General features: G+C 45.6%; 1 protein-coding gene across 1 annotated transcript in view; it reads right to left on the reverse strand.

Annotated features, from left to right (window-relative positions):
• The window catches only part of ASB9 (ankyrin repeat and SOCS box containing 9), a gene marked incomplete at its 5' end in the record, with an annotated part of 30979 nt that extends 16427 nt beyond the window's left edge, over positions 1–14552 (reverse strand). The window contains 2 exons of the mRNA XM_079727081.1: positions 5863–5942; positions 14459–14552. Of these exons, the coding sequence (XP_079583207.1) occupies positions 5863–5942; positions 14459–14552 (174 nt within the window). The remainder of the gene's footprint in view (positions 1–5862; positions 5943–14458) is intronic.
• Between the last annotated feature and the right edge of the window lie 1096 nt (positions 14553–15648).

The raw sequence follows: 15648 nt of genomic DNA on the forward strand, positions 1-15648 counted from the left end.
AGCATGGATAGTTTAATTAACATCTTGGTAACATATTATACCTTTTCTTCCCAGAACAGTTTAAATTTGCCTAAAATCATTCCAATCAATGACTTCACTCACCATCATTCCTAACATACATTCTCCTACTTCTGTGGGCATTTACAAGTCAGCCCCCTAGTCATGCTGTCCTTTGGACTTTTACCCTCTGCCTGTCAAGCTCATGCATTTTTTTTTTAAATAACTTATTTATTTTTTATTTATTTACTTTGGGTTGCACTGGGTCTTCGTTGCTGTGCGCAGGGTTTCTCTAGCTGCCATGAGCGGGGGCTACTCTTCGTTGCGGTGTGCGCAAGCTCATGCATTTTGATATATACCTGGACATACACCTGAGTCTACAGGATCTCAGACGCAGAGCCTTTTTAGGTGGGTCTGCAAAGGGGTTCTGGGTGACTCAAAATCACCTGCTTAAGAATGAGAAATTCCAATATCCTTTATACTACTTTGTCATCCCAGCTCTGCTCTTCGCAGGGAGGGATAGGACTGTATCTTCCCTTCCGTCATAACCTCAAATTCCATCTGTATTCAATAAATGCCTACTGACCCTCTGACTCGAGAAGAATTTTAGTTATAGCATTTATTCCCTTCACAAGCACTGCCCATGGACTTCAGTGTGGCATCTGCTGTTTTATTATTGTCATTATTATTTTATTAGAGGCATCCCCTCAAAGATCTGTTCTCAAATCCTTTTTTTCCCCACTCTCAATGTTCTATATTTGTCCAATCTCTTCCCCACACACTACTAGAGTACACAAGAAATTCACAGCAAAATGTTAACTGCATTTTTCTCTGTGCGACAGATCCTGAGATGAAAGAAGACTGTCCTTTAAAGGAATTATTTACTGTGTTCTGTTAACTTCAGTCACCACTGCCATTTCTAAATCATCATTTAGGTGCTTATACATAAATCCAGGTAAATGAAAATGTAAAAAAGGAATTATTCACAGTACAAAAGTGTTCACCACTCATTACATATTCACATTACAACGAAGTTCCATTAAATTAAGTTTCCCTTTGCAAACTGAGGACTGTATTTAGAGGTACAAGTTTGACTTTAAATGAACTGTGGCAATTTGTTTGAATTATTGACAAGACTGAATCATATACTATTATAAGGTAAATTTTAACCCATTACTTCAGAGAGGGTCCAGTCTACAGTGAGTTCTCAGTTAAAAAAATGAATAGCTTATCTTTAATTGTTCTATCATCAACTGTCTGTCCCCTAGTCTCAGCCTATATTCAGAAGCTCTTTCTGATGGGTCCTTGGGGTTGTACAATATCAGGGCACCCATGGGTGACACAGTGCTTAGTACCTGGCAACTTTCTGTCCCAGCCCCAAATCATATGCTTACCCAGGCTGAACCAACTGACTACAAGAAGCTGAGGCTTTATTCTTTGTCCTTCCCACAGTTCTCACTTCCTTCTCTACACTCAGCAGAAAAGAAGATCATGAACACCTATCGTACTCACGTTCATCAGAACACATCACTTCCTTCCTACTTTACCAAGGAGGTCAAAGCCATTTGATGTGAGAACTTCCTACATTCCCTTTCTCCCCACCCCTAAAATCTCTCTGCATTCCTCCAGTCTTCTTTTCTCGCATTGCTCCTTCCTTTGAGGAAGAAATATATGAGTGCACTCCAATAGCCCGTGACCGCACCCGGGCCTCCCCAGCTCCCGCCACGCCCGTGACATTCCTTCATCCACCTTCTCACATGTGTCCCCTGCTCTCTCTCGAGATACACTTTCTTTTTGCTTTCAAAGCCCCCCGCCATCCCTCAGTCCTGACCCTCTGCCAAGCATCCATCCATGTGCTTCTTCCCTTTGCTGCCCCCTCCTTTATTTATTTATTTTTTTGGAAAATAGTCTATCCCCGTTGTCTGTACTTTTACCCCTTCTCTCATTTTCTACCAACACAATCCTGCTGATACTGCTTTTAAAGACCACCTGTGACTTCCGGAAACCAGTTTGCACTGCTCTGCCCCCCACCTTCTTCCACCTCTAAATTTCTCACATGTTCATCCTCACCTCGTGAAACCTCTCCCCTGACTTCTAAAACAGAGTTCTACCTGGAATTATCTCCGACCTCTGACTGCCTTTTTTTCTGTCTCTTTCACTAACTCTGTCCTTTTCATCCTTACATCTCCTAATGCAGGCATTTCCTCCAGGATTTGCCCTCAAATCCTTTTCTTTTTCTCTCAATACTCTTTATATACTATATATCAGGGCTTTCAAATTTAAATCTCGGGACTACCCTGGTGGCACAGTGGTTAAGAATCCGCCTGCCAATGCAGGGGACACAGGTTCAAGTCCTGGTCTGGGAAGATCCCACATGCCGCGGAGCAACTAATCCTGTGTGCCACAACTACTGAAGCCCATGCACCTAGAGCCCACGCTCTGCAACAAGAGAAGCCACCACAATGAGAAGCCCGTGCACTGCAACAAAGACTCAATGCAGCCATAAATAAATAAACAAATTTATTTTAAAAAATAAAAAATCTAAATCTCCATCCCCAGTATATGTTTCTAATTCCCTGCTAAGACATAGCCACCCAGAGACCCAGCTCACGACATAAATTCAGCCTTTGCCAACCAAGCTCCCCTGAAAGGAGCTCCTTGTCTTGCCGGATCCCACATGCCACAGAGCAACTAAGCCCGTGCGCCACAACTACTGAGCCTGCGTGCCTGGAGCCCATGCTCCGCAACAAGAGAAGCCACCGCAAGGAGAAGCCCACACACCGCAACGAAGAGTAGCCCCCGCTCGCCGCAACTAGAGAAAGCCTGTGCACAGCAATGAAGACCCAATGCAGCTAGAAATAAGTAAAATAAATAAATTTATTTTTTTTAAATCCCTGAACGTACTGGTCCTACAGGAGCTTAAAAAATACCAATGCATGAAGCCTGCCCTAGGCTAAATCAGAATATCTACAGTGAAGCCCAGGCATTGTTATTTGTTTTTATTTTTTTATTTTTTTATTTTTTTTTTTTTTTTTTGCGGTAGGCGGGCCTCTCACTGTTGTGGCCTCTCCCCCCCTTGCGGAGCACAGGCTCCGGAGCACAGGCTCAGCGGCCACGGCTCACGGGCCCAGCCGCTCCGCGGCATGTGGGATCCTCCCAGACCGGGGCACGAACCCGCGTCCCCTGCATCGGCAGGCGGACTCTCAACCACTGCGCCACCAGGGAAGCCCTGTTATTTGTTTTTAATCTCACATTATTTTAATGTGAAGTCACAGTAAAGAATAATTAGCTACAGTTTCAGTTTCTCCCTTCTTGGACCAAGTGAGAATTATTTTTTGTAATTTTCTTTTCTCTTTGTTATAGCCATTTGAATGTTTGGTCTTACTCCCCTTACTAAAATATGTTTGTTTAGTTTAGCAGGAGCGTTTTTCAGTATGCTTTGATTACCTGAAGCGCTATGTAGATTGTAATAAGAAAATAGATACTCCTCATTTATGAGGAGTAACTGGAGCAGGTAATTTACACAACGTCACCTTAGTTAATTCTCTCAAACTCATATAAGGTAACATAATAGACTGAATTTTTGGTCTCAATTCTTCACTCTCCTGTAGCAGTGTAATACATTCACACCCTTGCCATGACCTCATAGTTGACAAAATGTATCAATACTTCCTTGATCCTTGAATTTGGACTTGGTCATCTGACTTGCTCTGACCAATGGGGTGTTAGCAGATGTGACATAAGTAGACTGGAAGTATTCTTTCATGGTTGAGCTTGCCCTGCTATGCTTCAACATTTTGCCACAAGGAGAAAATTCCTCAGGTAGCTACTGGTGAAATAAGGATGGGAGGCGTGTGCAGCAGAGCTGTACCCAACCCACAGCTTGGAGCCAAGCTCAGTCCAGATCAGCTGATCCAAAGTCTCATTAGCAAGAAATAAATGTTAATTGTATTATGCCACTGAGTTTGGGGTGTTTGTTACACAGCAAGATCTGACTAATACAGGTAGGTATTGGAACACTCATTTTATAAAGGCAGAAATTGAGGTTCCAAGAAAATAACTTGCTTAAATAATGCAAAAGAGCTTAAAGACATGATTCCAGCTGATATTCAGTAAACATGTAAATACTAAACATAAATGAACATCAGTCCAATTTAATAAGTCATATATAAAAGCTGCAATGATCATTTTTCACCCTATCAAAAAAAGGTAAATGTTTCATTTTATCTGAGAAGCAGCTTAACTTCATTTAGCTAGAGTTACGTGTTACTATCTGTATTTCTATTTATAAGAGGCTGCTGCTACCAAAAACAGCTTAAGATAGTGGCTTAGAGTAGTCTGAAAATCGTCTTTAGAAACTGTTTTCTCTTGGGAGGATTTCTTAGTCTATATACATCCGTGAAATTGGAATTTTTTCAAAGCACATTTCCACGAACTACCACCTGAAATTTATCATGTCTTTTGATTGTGAATTTAGATCACAAACCACAGTAGTAACAGCAGTATATAGGACTATCACAGAGAGGAATCTCAGATATTTTTAATCGCAGTACGAATATTGCAGATATCTAAAATATCTCAAAATATACATTCATCCTACTTAGAAAGTATGGTAGTAATTAGAATCACCACTAAATCTTCTTATTGAGTGCATTAATAAAGAAGTTCATAGATTACTATGTCACACATTTGTTTATAGAGTTCCTCTATATTGTGTTTTATGCATTTAAAACATTAGTCTGAGAAGGGGTCCATAGACTTTGCCAGACTATCAAAGGGGTCCATGAAAGGGCCAAGAGCTTCTAACCTAAAAGGTCCATATTGTCTCTTCAGAGAACAGAACACTATGAAGAAAAACTTTACTGGAATTTTGAATGGCGATTGCAACTGCTTTCTTAAAAGCGCCTTTGCTTAAGTTCCCAATAATTTCAAAGCATCAAAACTCAAATTAATGTGTACTTGAAATGGCGCCCAAGGAGCAGAGAAACTAATATGAAACTGGGCAGAGCCATTTCCACTGGAGATTCAACAGAACTGAACAAGTCTTTGAAATTATACGATGTCATATTTTTTTTTTTTTTTTTTTTTTGCGGTACGCGGGCCTCTCACTGTTGTGGCCTCTCCCGTTGCGGAGCACAGGCTCCGGACGCGCAGGCTCAGCGGCCATGGCTCACGGGCCCAGCCGCTCCACGGCATGTGGGATCTTCCAGGACCGGGGCACGAACCCGTGTCCCCTGCATCGGCAGGCAGACTCTCAACCACTGCACCACCAGAGAAGCCCACGATGTCATATTTTAAAAGACATTTTCAAGCAGTTATTTTACATGAGGGGTTTTCAACCTCTTTCAGCACTACTGACGTTCAGGGCTGGATAATTTTTGAATGTGGAGAGCTGCCCTGTGCAGTGTCAGATGTTTAATTACTTCCTTGGTCTCTAGCTACTAGATGCCAATAACACCTCCACTCCACCTCATCCCTGCTCCTGCTTCCAGTCCTGACAACCCAAAATGTCGCCAGACATTGTCAAATGTCCCCTTTGGGGCAAAACTGCCCCAGCTGAAAACCACTGTTTTACATGATAATTTTCAAGAACATAGTCTATTGAATAAAGTGACAGCAACTTGAATGCACTAATTTGCCTGCTATTCATTCAATAGATATTTAGTATAGAATCTATTCTGTGCGTAGAATTGTACCAAACTCTAGTATTATGCCAGCCTCCAAATAAAGAAGGACAGGATTCATCTCCTTCTGCTAAAGAGGAAATTTATATCTTAATATCAGACTGTGGTGTCTTTTTCTCAATGTGGTGAGCAGTAGAATGTGCTTAATATTCATCTTTTTTTTCCCCAAAAAGTTACTTACCTGGCTGATGAGGTTCCTCAAAGACAGCAGACGTCCATGAATGGCTGCTTCATGCACAGGAGACCAATCAGACACAGTATCTGTATGGAAAAGGGAGGAGCAGGTGACATCCTGCTAATGCACTTTAGACCGAGAGGCTCATCCTTGCCCATCAATAAGAGTCTAACCGGTCTTACTGGAGAGAGACATTGGAGTCAATCAACCAAAACTCCACCAGGACTTCAGAATTTCTCCCCTCTATAGATGTTTTTTGAACACCGTTTGTTTGAAATGTCTATCTAGCTAAAGAAATAACTACAGCCAGTGTCCAAACTGAGGACAAAGTGGTGGACTGGGATGACAGATTACTGTACTTCCATTTAGACGCTGGTTTCAAAGGCAAATGGTCTATTTAGTTAAATGAGAGCTTCGCTAATTACCAGCATTAGTGCGTTAAGCGGTGGTTGCCAGTCTAGTTTACTGCATGAAATACAAACTCTGGCATCTCAGCAAACAGTGCCATATACTAATAGTAGTAATCATGTCATTACATACGCCATTAGGTTTGGAATCAAATCTAAACAAAACCATATTTATGGATTACCTCCTGTCCCAATATCAAGCGCAAATCAGAGCTCAGTCTGACCTTGTAACAGGGACGTGATTTACCCCCAAAGGCAATACGCCAATGTGATTAAGAGAAAGCTGTGAATTCAGACCCGCTTGACTTCTTCTGAGCTGTGGGTCCCTGGGCAGACCCCGAGCTTCAGTTTCCTTCTCTGTAAAGTCAGGACAGCAATATTCTTACTTATGGCTCAACTCCTATTAGCTACTATTATTATCCTGCTCTAACAATAACCAGAGGGTCTTGATTAGACCCCACAGTCACTGCTATTTAAAAAATAGCAAATGTCTTCTCCAACCATTTGGAAAGAATACGCTTTCTTAGGAAGGAAGCTTGTAGAACCCATCCCAACACGTTAAATGCTTTCCTCGGGATGTCAACTGACTGCGGCGCAGACCTGAATTTTTCTCATCTCCAGCTGCGTCTGGTTTCTAGAACAAACAAAGGCAGGAAGTCAGAACGTGAGGAGGCTGGTCTGAGCTCCAGCTCTGCCTCTGCTCAAGTAAACACACTACACACACACGAGGCAGGATGGTCCGATACCAGTCATGCCTCGTAGACGAACTGGTATCTCCTAAAAGCCCAGAAGACCTGGAGAACCGGGGTAAGTTTCTAAAGCCTGGCCAACGCCAGCCCATCAAGGAGGACGCTAGAACACTTTAGACTTAACACGTGTTGGCCGACGTGGGCCTGCCACCTGGAGCTATCAGTGTCCCAGAAACTCTGTCCTGGTGAGCACATGACCATCCTTCCAGATGGATTCATGAGGTATTTAATAGAGAAGAGCAAGCTCAATGAGCCTGCCTACACGTTGCCCTTCCAAGGCTTCCCTTCTGGGCTCACCAACATGCTCGAGGTACCTTCAGTGAAATGGCTTTTCCTAACCTCCAAAACCTGACGCTCAATAGAAAATTAGTGTCCTCACAGTATTCTCTGAGGGCCCTAGTGCTTTCAGGAAAAATACTGCTGCTTCTAGGGCTTGGAGCCTACAATCCAAACAGCAGCTATGGAAGATTGATCTCCAAATTAGAATTAAAAGGACAACTGATTCTACCCTGTTGGTGCTAAGGCACAATACCATCCACACGAAATCCTGAGTGAGAAGGGCCAAACATTGGGAAAGGTCTTGAAAATCATGTGTGTGATGATTAAGCCATTTTTTTCCAGCCAAGTGCTCAGCTGCTCAGAAGTATCGCTGCGGGCTTCCCTGGTGGCGCAGTGGTTGAGAGTCTGCCTGCTAATGCAGGGGACACGGGTTCGAGCCCTGGTCTGGGAGGATCCCACATGCCGCAGAGCGACTAGGCCCGTGAGCCACAACTACTGAGCCTGCGCGTCTGGAGCCTGTGCTCCGCAACGAGAGAGGCCGCTATAGTGAGAGGCCCGCGCACCGCGATGAAGAGTGGCCCCCGCTTGCCACAACTAGAGAAAGCCCTCGCACAGAAACGAAGACCCAACACAGCCAAAATAAATAAATAAATAAATTCCTACCCCCCCCCAACATCTTCTTTAAAAAAAAAAAAAAAAAAAAAAAAAAAAAAAAAAAAAAAGAAGTATCGCTGCCACACTCAACCTTTGTGAAAGCTACCTCAGATAATTAGAGCTGACAGCCAGGCAGGTAATTTGGGCCCTAAGTTGTAACTCTGTTTAGATTTCATAAAAGTGATGCAATTATCTTATCAAGTGTAGACCAAAATGGGCTTTGCTTTCTGTGCATTCATCATGGAAACATGACTCCTTCTATTTAGAGTAAATAAAGAATTATGTACTTCTCCAAGAGAGAAAAAAAAAAAAGACTACCTGAGGTTTTTGCACTCATGCATTAGGACATAGTATTTACAAGGCAGAGATGGCCTGTGTCTTCGAGAAGCATAGGATACTGTCCTGGGACACGTGGTGGGCGGCTACCCATCTATCTACCAGCTTTAATGATTTATCATTCACATACTACACAATTCACCTCTTTCAAGTGTACAACTCAATGGTTTTCAGTAGATTTCACAGTTGTACATCCATCATCACAATCAATTTTAGAACATTTTCATCATCCCAGAAGGAAACCCCTTGCCCATCAGCTGTCACTCCCCCCATTTCCACTTCCCCCAACCCCTGGCAACCACTGATCTACTTTCCATCTCTATGGATTTGCCTATTCTGGACTTTTCACACAAATGGAATCATACAATACGTGGTCCTTTGTGACTGGCTTCTTTCACTGAGTGTAATGTTTCAAGGTTCATCCACAATGTAGCATGTATCAGTATTTCATTCCTTTTTATGGCCAAATATTTGTACAGATAGACATTTGTAGTGTTTCCACTTCTTGGCTGTTATTAATAATGCTGCTCTGATTTGCGTGTACAGATCTGAGTGGATGTATGTCTTCAGTTCTCTTGGGTAGACACCTAGGAGTGGAATTGCTGTATGACATGGTAACCCAGTGTTTAGCCTTTTGAGAAACTGCCAGACTATTTTCCAAAGCAGCTGTACCACTTTATATTCCATCAGCACCATGAGACTTCCCTTCCTAATTTAAAGCCCTTTCAGACTAGGATTTGGTGAATATATCATAGCTTGCCAATACTCCAGGCCAGAAGAAAACCTTAGGTGCTTCTAAAACCAAAAGTCATCTCAAATTTATACAAAGACTTGAGCCTCAGCTGGTCTCTGAACACTTGAGTGATTATCTAAAGACTTTAAACTGTGAAAGGTTGACATTTTTCTAGCACTGAGAGCATGAACTTTATATGTAGCTCATTTAGCGAATGCCATAATTTGCAACATGGATTAATCCACACAGTCTCTTTGGCTCTTGAAAACATTGACGAGATATCCAGGAGATGTTTCTCCAGGGTTTCCAGAGCCCACATCACAAGCAGGCAGTGAGCTACGAGCTCAACACATGAGCAATTAAACCCCAAAGCAGTTTTGCCTGCCTTCCTGCTGACAAGTGGAGGGAACAGAATAAGCAGGAAAGGGGACCTGTTCCTGCCAGAACATGGACGCTGCTCATAGAAGGAGGCTATGAATGAAGGGAAAACTCAAGGTCACATGCCCTTTTCCATTGACCCCAATGAGGTCTTTGAAACTCAAGGGCCATTACATCTATACAACACATCATCCAAGCGCTTGGTACATGTTAAGGATTCTTCTGCAGTACTTTTTGAACCAAGATCCATTGGTTTTACTGCCAAGAAACAGATGCCAAATGGGGGTCACGGGCAATGCCACAGATCCACTAGTGTAGCTCATGGTTAACATGGGGCAGGGAGCTCTCCTAAGGAAATGACCCCACAAGTCGTCCAATCGGTGCCATTCAACTTACATTTCTTTTAAACTGAGTCTCCATCAAACCGTGCAGCACATTAGGAAGGGTGCCGTTTCATTTTTATTGAAAGTTCTGGAATGAGTTTTTTTGTTTTTTTTTGTTTTTTGTTTTTTTTTTTTTTGCAGTACGCGGGCCTCTCACTGCTGTGGCCTCTCCCGTTGCGGAGCACAGGCTCCGGACGCGCAGGCTCAGCGGCCATGGCTCACGGGCCCAGCCGCTCCACGGCATGTGGGATCCTCCCAGACCGGGGCACGAACCCGTGTCCCCTGCATCGGCAGGCGGACTCTCAACCACTGCGCCAGCAGGGAAGCCCCTGGAATGAGTTTTTTAATTTCCATTATTTCAGAAGAGATTTTAAATGCACTAATTGGTACATTCTGCAAAGAGCTATTCGTGAAGCTCCGAGAACCTGCAGTGGATGCTGGGAGTAGCATCAATCTATTCCTCCTGGGAAACATTTTGCAAGGTCAAGGAGGGGAGAAGAGAGGTTGGGTTGCTCTGAGAGTGTTGGAACACTTGCTTTCAGTCTTTGGGACGTGATGGGGTGGGTTCAGTGGAGATCCTCTCCAACATTGGAAAGAGGATCTGGGTACTGTGTGCACAATTATAGTGTTGGTTGGATTCCAGGACAAATCAAAAAAGGAGGAAGAGAAACAGAGGCTCACGGTCGCAAACAGACAAATAGAAAGGTCCATTGAGGCAACTGTTGGGCACATAGGTCCTGTCTACTGCAATTCTTTCTCCTTCTAAAAATCCACCCTAAGAGAATGAAATGATTTCCTTTCCATGCCTGCTCCTGCCTGTCTTCTGTTTAAATCTGAATACTCCCTCCAGGGTGGGCTCAATTTTGTGAGGAAGAAAATCTCCCTACAGGTGTGAGCAAAAACCTGCAGGCAAAAACCTGAAGGAGAGACACTAAAAACAAGAACGGTGATTACCTGCTCAGTGTGATTACGGGAGATTGTGAGTTTATCCTTCAGTGTATTTTCCAAAGTTTCTCTGACTAGGTGTGAATTAGTTTCCTAGGGCTGCCATAACAAGGTACCACAATCTGGGTGGCTGATAACAGTAGAAATTCATTGTCTCAGAGTTCTGAAGGCTAGAAGTCTGAAATGGAGGTGTCATCGGGGCCAGGCTCTTTCCAAAGCTTCTAGGGACGAATCCTTCCTTACCTCTGCTGGTGGTGGATGTCCATCTTTGCTGTTTCTTGGCTTATCAGATGCACCTTTCCCATCTCTGCCTCTGTCATCGCATGGCATTCTCCCTGTGTGCCTCTCCTCTTCTTATAAGGACCAGTCATTGGATTAAGGGACCTTCCTACTCCACTAGGGCCTCATCTTAACTAATTACACCTGCAGTGACTCTATTTCCAATTAGGTGGCATCCTGAGGTACTGGGGGTTAGGACTTCAGCCTGTCTTTTGGGGTGGGGGGACACAATTCAATCCATAACAAGGTATTTTCAGGAAAACAAAGACATTCTTTTCCTGCTCCTGGGGCAGAAGAGTCAAGAATTAAATCTCTATAAAGAGTTGGGGGCTTCCCTGGTGGCGCAGTGGTTGAGAGTCCGCCTGCCGATGCAGGGGACACGGGTTCGTGCCCCGGTCTGGGAGGATCCCACATGCCGTGGAGTGGCTGGGCCCGTGAGCCATGGCCGCTGAGCCTGCGCGTCCGGAGCCTGTGCTCCGCAACGGGAGAGGCCGCGACAGTGAGAGGCCCACGTACCGCAAAAAAAAAAAAAAAAAAAAAAAATTACAGTTTATAAAGAGTTGGTTGCCATCGTCATACCGTTTCCTCCCTTCCTCCGAAGAGGGAGGCAAAGAAAAGCCTGCAAGTGCAGGTGGGAGCCGCAAAGTTCCCCAAGAGCAACCACACCTGGGCCCTGGCTGTCCCCTGGCCCTGGCCCTGTGCCAGGGGCTATGCTTCACCTGAGCTGAGTTTCCTGTCAGCGCCATCCAGAAACAACACTCTGAGCGTTTCACATTCCACACTTCACCAAGGGCAAGCCTCCTGAAGCATAAATAAATGCAACCCAGCTATCAGTGAGGTTCTGCCCAAGGGGCAGGACTGGCACACGGTAGGGAGAGACAGCTTCCACTTGGGTAAAGAGGGGCCGAAAGCCTGGGAGGGCTCTCTGGGGGCAGTGGCTCGGCCGGGTGGACGGAAGGATGCAGGAGTTTGCGGGTCAGATGTAGAGAAGTAGGGCTTGGGAGAGCGGTAGTGCCCTGGCCCCCACCCTCGTGACTTCTGCTTCTCTTCCTTTAGTCCCTGTGAAATGACAGCATCCGAGTCTCTTCTTGCTTCTCTGTCCAACTTACTGGTCCTACGTCCTCAACTGGAGGCCTGTCCCAGGGCTCCATCCTTGGCTCTCATAAATCAGCCATCAGACAATGTCTCCTTCTCCAGGATTTCAGCCCAGCCCCTCTGCAGAACAGCCTGAGGTGTGATTGCCAACCCGTATTCATTCCGCAGCCGGTGTCCCACCCATCATGCCGGGCCCTGGGCACTCTCATGTTCACAACCGAAGGCCTTCTCCTCCCTCCGTCACTCTGCCCCCAGGCCAGCTCCCCTTCCCAACTTCTCTCCTGTCTGGCCCTCGGATCTGACATTGGAAAACTTGGCAGCTTTGGCCACCTTCTCTCCTTTAGCCCCAATATTTAATCAAGCAACATAGCTTGATTTCTCTTTCCTTTGAAGTTATCCCCCATAGTTTCCCTTTCTCTGGCATTTCTGAAGCTTGATCCAGATGTCAGCTTCATGCAGTGGTTCTCAAAGTGTGGTCCCCAACCGGCACCATCAGCATCACCTGGGAGCGTGTTATACAGATTCCCAGGCCCCACCCAGACCTAGCATCAGAAAGGGTGGGGCTCAGCCAGCTGCATTTTAACAAGCCATCCAGGTGATGCTGCTGTATCCGAGTTTGAGAAGCAGTGGATTCGTGCAAGAATATCTCGTAAATCCTCCATAATCCATCCTGAAGGTGGCTATCGGATTAATTGCTTACAGTCTTCATTATGGCCAAGTCTCCACTCCAGAACCAACAGTGGCTCCCAACTGCCTGGCTCATGAAGGCTAAACGCCTCCACTTAGCTTCTGAAGCTTCGTTTTCGGGTTCCATCTCTCCAAACTTGTTCTCACTAGACTGGCCAAGACACTGCACTCCAGTTGTGACTGTCCGCTATATATTGGGTTGGCCAAACTGTTCGTTTAGGTTTTTCCGTAATATCGTATGGAAAGACCCGAACGAACTTTGTGGCCAACCCGATATATGCCTGGCTGCCCCCGCCCACCCAGCCAGCCCTAACCAGGGTTGGGTTAGGACCTTTAGAAGCCCTAAACGGTGAAAAGCGGCTGGTGCCCCTCTCTCAGGCGGAAATAAAAATAAACGTAAAACTACTCAGCACTAAAATAATCATGGAGGAGTCAACCACATTACTGATTCTTCCCCGTATTGATTGGTTTGCTGCTTTAAAAATGTATTTATCACGGGCTTCCCTGGTGGCGCAGTGGTTGAGAGTCCGCCTGCCGATGCAGGGGACACGGGTTTGTGCCCCAGTCCAGGAAGATCCCACATGCCGCGGAGCGGCTGGGCCCGTGAGCCATGGCCGCTGAGACTGCGCGTCCGGAGCCTGTGCTCCGCAACAGGAGAGGCCACAACAGTGAGAGGCCCGCGTACCGCAAAAAAAAAAAAAAAAAATGTATTTATCAAATCCATTTTTTAAAGTTATATTTGGTGCCACTCCGCCTTCTGCTCCAAGTTCATGCTCAATATCTCTGATGAATCCAGGTCTGCCTCTGGAGATGCAAATCCTACTCGCTGTTGAGGGCTCTGCTCATTTTACGAGTCAAAGCGGATAAACGAAGGAATAAATGAGCAGTCTTGTCTGCTCAATGAGCCAGAGAGAAGGCATCTTGTATTTTATTTCTTCTGTCTTTCCCCCCTTCAACACCTAAACAGTAGCAGAGTAGAAAGTCCTAGCTGACTGCAGGCTCCCTGCTTTTGGTCCCTCTGACCGCCAAGTGTTACGGGCAGCCTCCCAGGGTGCTGAATATAATGTCTCTCCTCTAATGCCTAGACCCATTTTTTCAGAATCCTTTCAGTCAGCAGGTACCGGCTAAGTGCTCACAGGAAATGACAGTTTCCCGGAGGCCTGAGGCTCTATACATTAGCAAAGATACTACAAGACAGGTGAGAATCATACCTGTACGACGCTTCCCCAAAGTTTAAAAGGCTCCTTTTAAAGTGAATCAATCAGTGCTCAATGTTCGTACATCATTTATAAACCCAGCCCCACCCAAATGCCAAATACCTAAGACCTTTTAATAAATGTTTTAGCAATAAAGATGTTCCTATTTAGAAATAACTGAAATGTAAATGATACATTTGACCCACAAAGAATAATTCTTTGGAGCTGAAGTTTTTCCTGGAGAGTAACTGGTGACCATTGACTTGGTATGGTCCACAGGACCCTGCAGAAAGAGGTGTACACATTTTTGAACAGCCGTGTGAAAGACAGATCCCAGCAAGCCGTGGACATCTGTCCAGTTACTGCCCCGTGGCCACGTCTCAGATGGAGTCACTGAAATTGCCCCACCCTTTTCCCTCTTCTCTCCAAAGCACGTTAACCGACCTCCCCAGCAGGCTGACTCCACAGCCCCTAGACTCACCCCCCATCAATGGGTTGGAAAGGAGCCTGACGTCCGGAGAGTCTCCCAGCCTCGGGGGCTTGCTGCCGTTGCTGCCCCGTGGTTCACCATCCATGGTGCTCTCCTGGGCTGGGCAAGCTCCGCTTCAGTTGTTCAGGAAAAGTCCAAATTCCATGCTCCCCCAGCTCCTGGGAAATTCCAGGGCTGTGACTGGCTGAGCAGCACCGTCCTGGTCAGATGGCAGAGAACAGAACAGGGCAGGGTAATCTGAGTACTACCTGTGGTCAGACAGACACACGCACACACACACTCTCTCTCCACCTAACTGGCTAGAGGCTGCCCAAAGCCCACAGCAGCCCCCCAGCCCCAAGTCTGCAAAGTTGCTGATGTCACGTCCTTTCCAAAACTGAGACCAATCAGGGAGGAAGCCTTGAGGTTCCTCAGGAAGGAAACACAGTATGTAACTTTGGGAGAGCCCAGGGTTGGGGTGTGCGGGGGCAGGGAGGAAACCACTGGTCTGCTGCAACGTTGTTCCCCCTGCTGGGATCCGGTTGTTGTTTGGGGGTTTCTTGTTGTTGAGACAAGCCCCAGAACCCAGGAGCTGAGAAAGCTGGTTTTGCTGCAGCCCTGCTGAACTGCTTGCACAGCAACTTACACAGCACGCCCTGGCCATCTGCACATGTGGTTTCAATTTTTCTGGGAGTTTCTTATAGGAAAAAGTCTCTATATGTTACAAAAATGCACGTTTGGAAAGAACTTCTATTTTCTTCCTCTGACTGCCAGGGTTGCACTAAATGTCCTGCTCACGCTCCTCCGAAATAATTCAGGGTTGCTATCACAAAAACAAAAATGGATTGCTGGGCAGCAGGGAGCGCTGGAGGAGAGCTGCTATCTTTCAATGATTAGTTATAAAAAGTTTTACTTTGTGAAGGTTCCGCCTGTTTGCCTCTACAAAACATTTGGGGTTTTGTCTGTGTGTTTTCAGATAAACCCCGTTTCCCCGCACCACTTGGTGCTGGTTCAGGCTGATGGTCACCCCCGGACTCCCCCCTCCTCCCCGGACCCAGCTCCTCTCTTCCAGGTAGAGAGGGATTTTTCTTCCCTATTCAGCAAGTCTCTGAGTTCTTCTCAAGCATAGCCTGGCTATGAAATAATTACAGATTATTTTTAACGCCAAAGATACAGCCTTACTGTTTCGGATTTATGAAGCC

Source organism: Hyperoodon ampullatus, assembly GCF_949752795.1.
Source record: "Hyperoodon ampullatus genome assembly, chromosome: X".
NCBI classification, from domain to species: Eukaryota; Metazoa; Chordata; class Mammalia; order Artiodactyla; family Ziphiidae; genus Hyperoodon; species Hyperoodon ampullatus.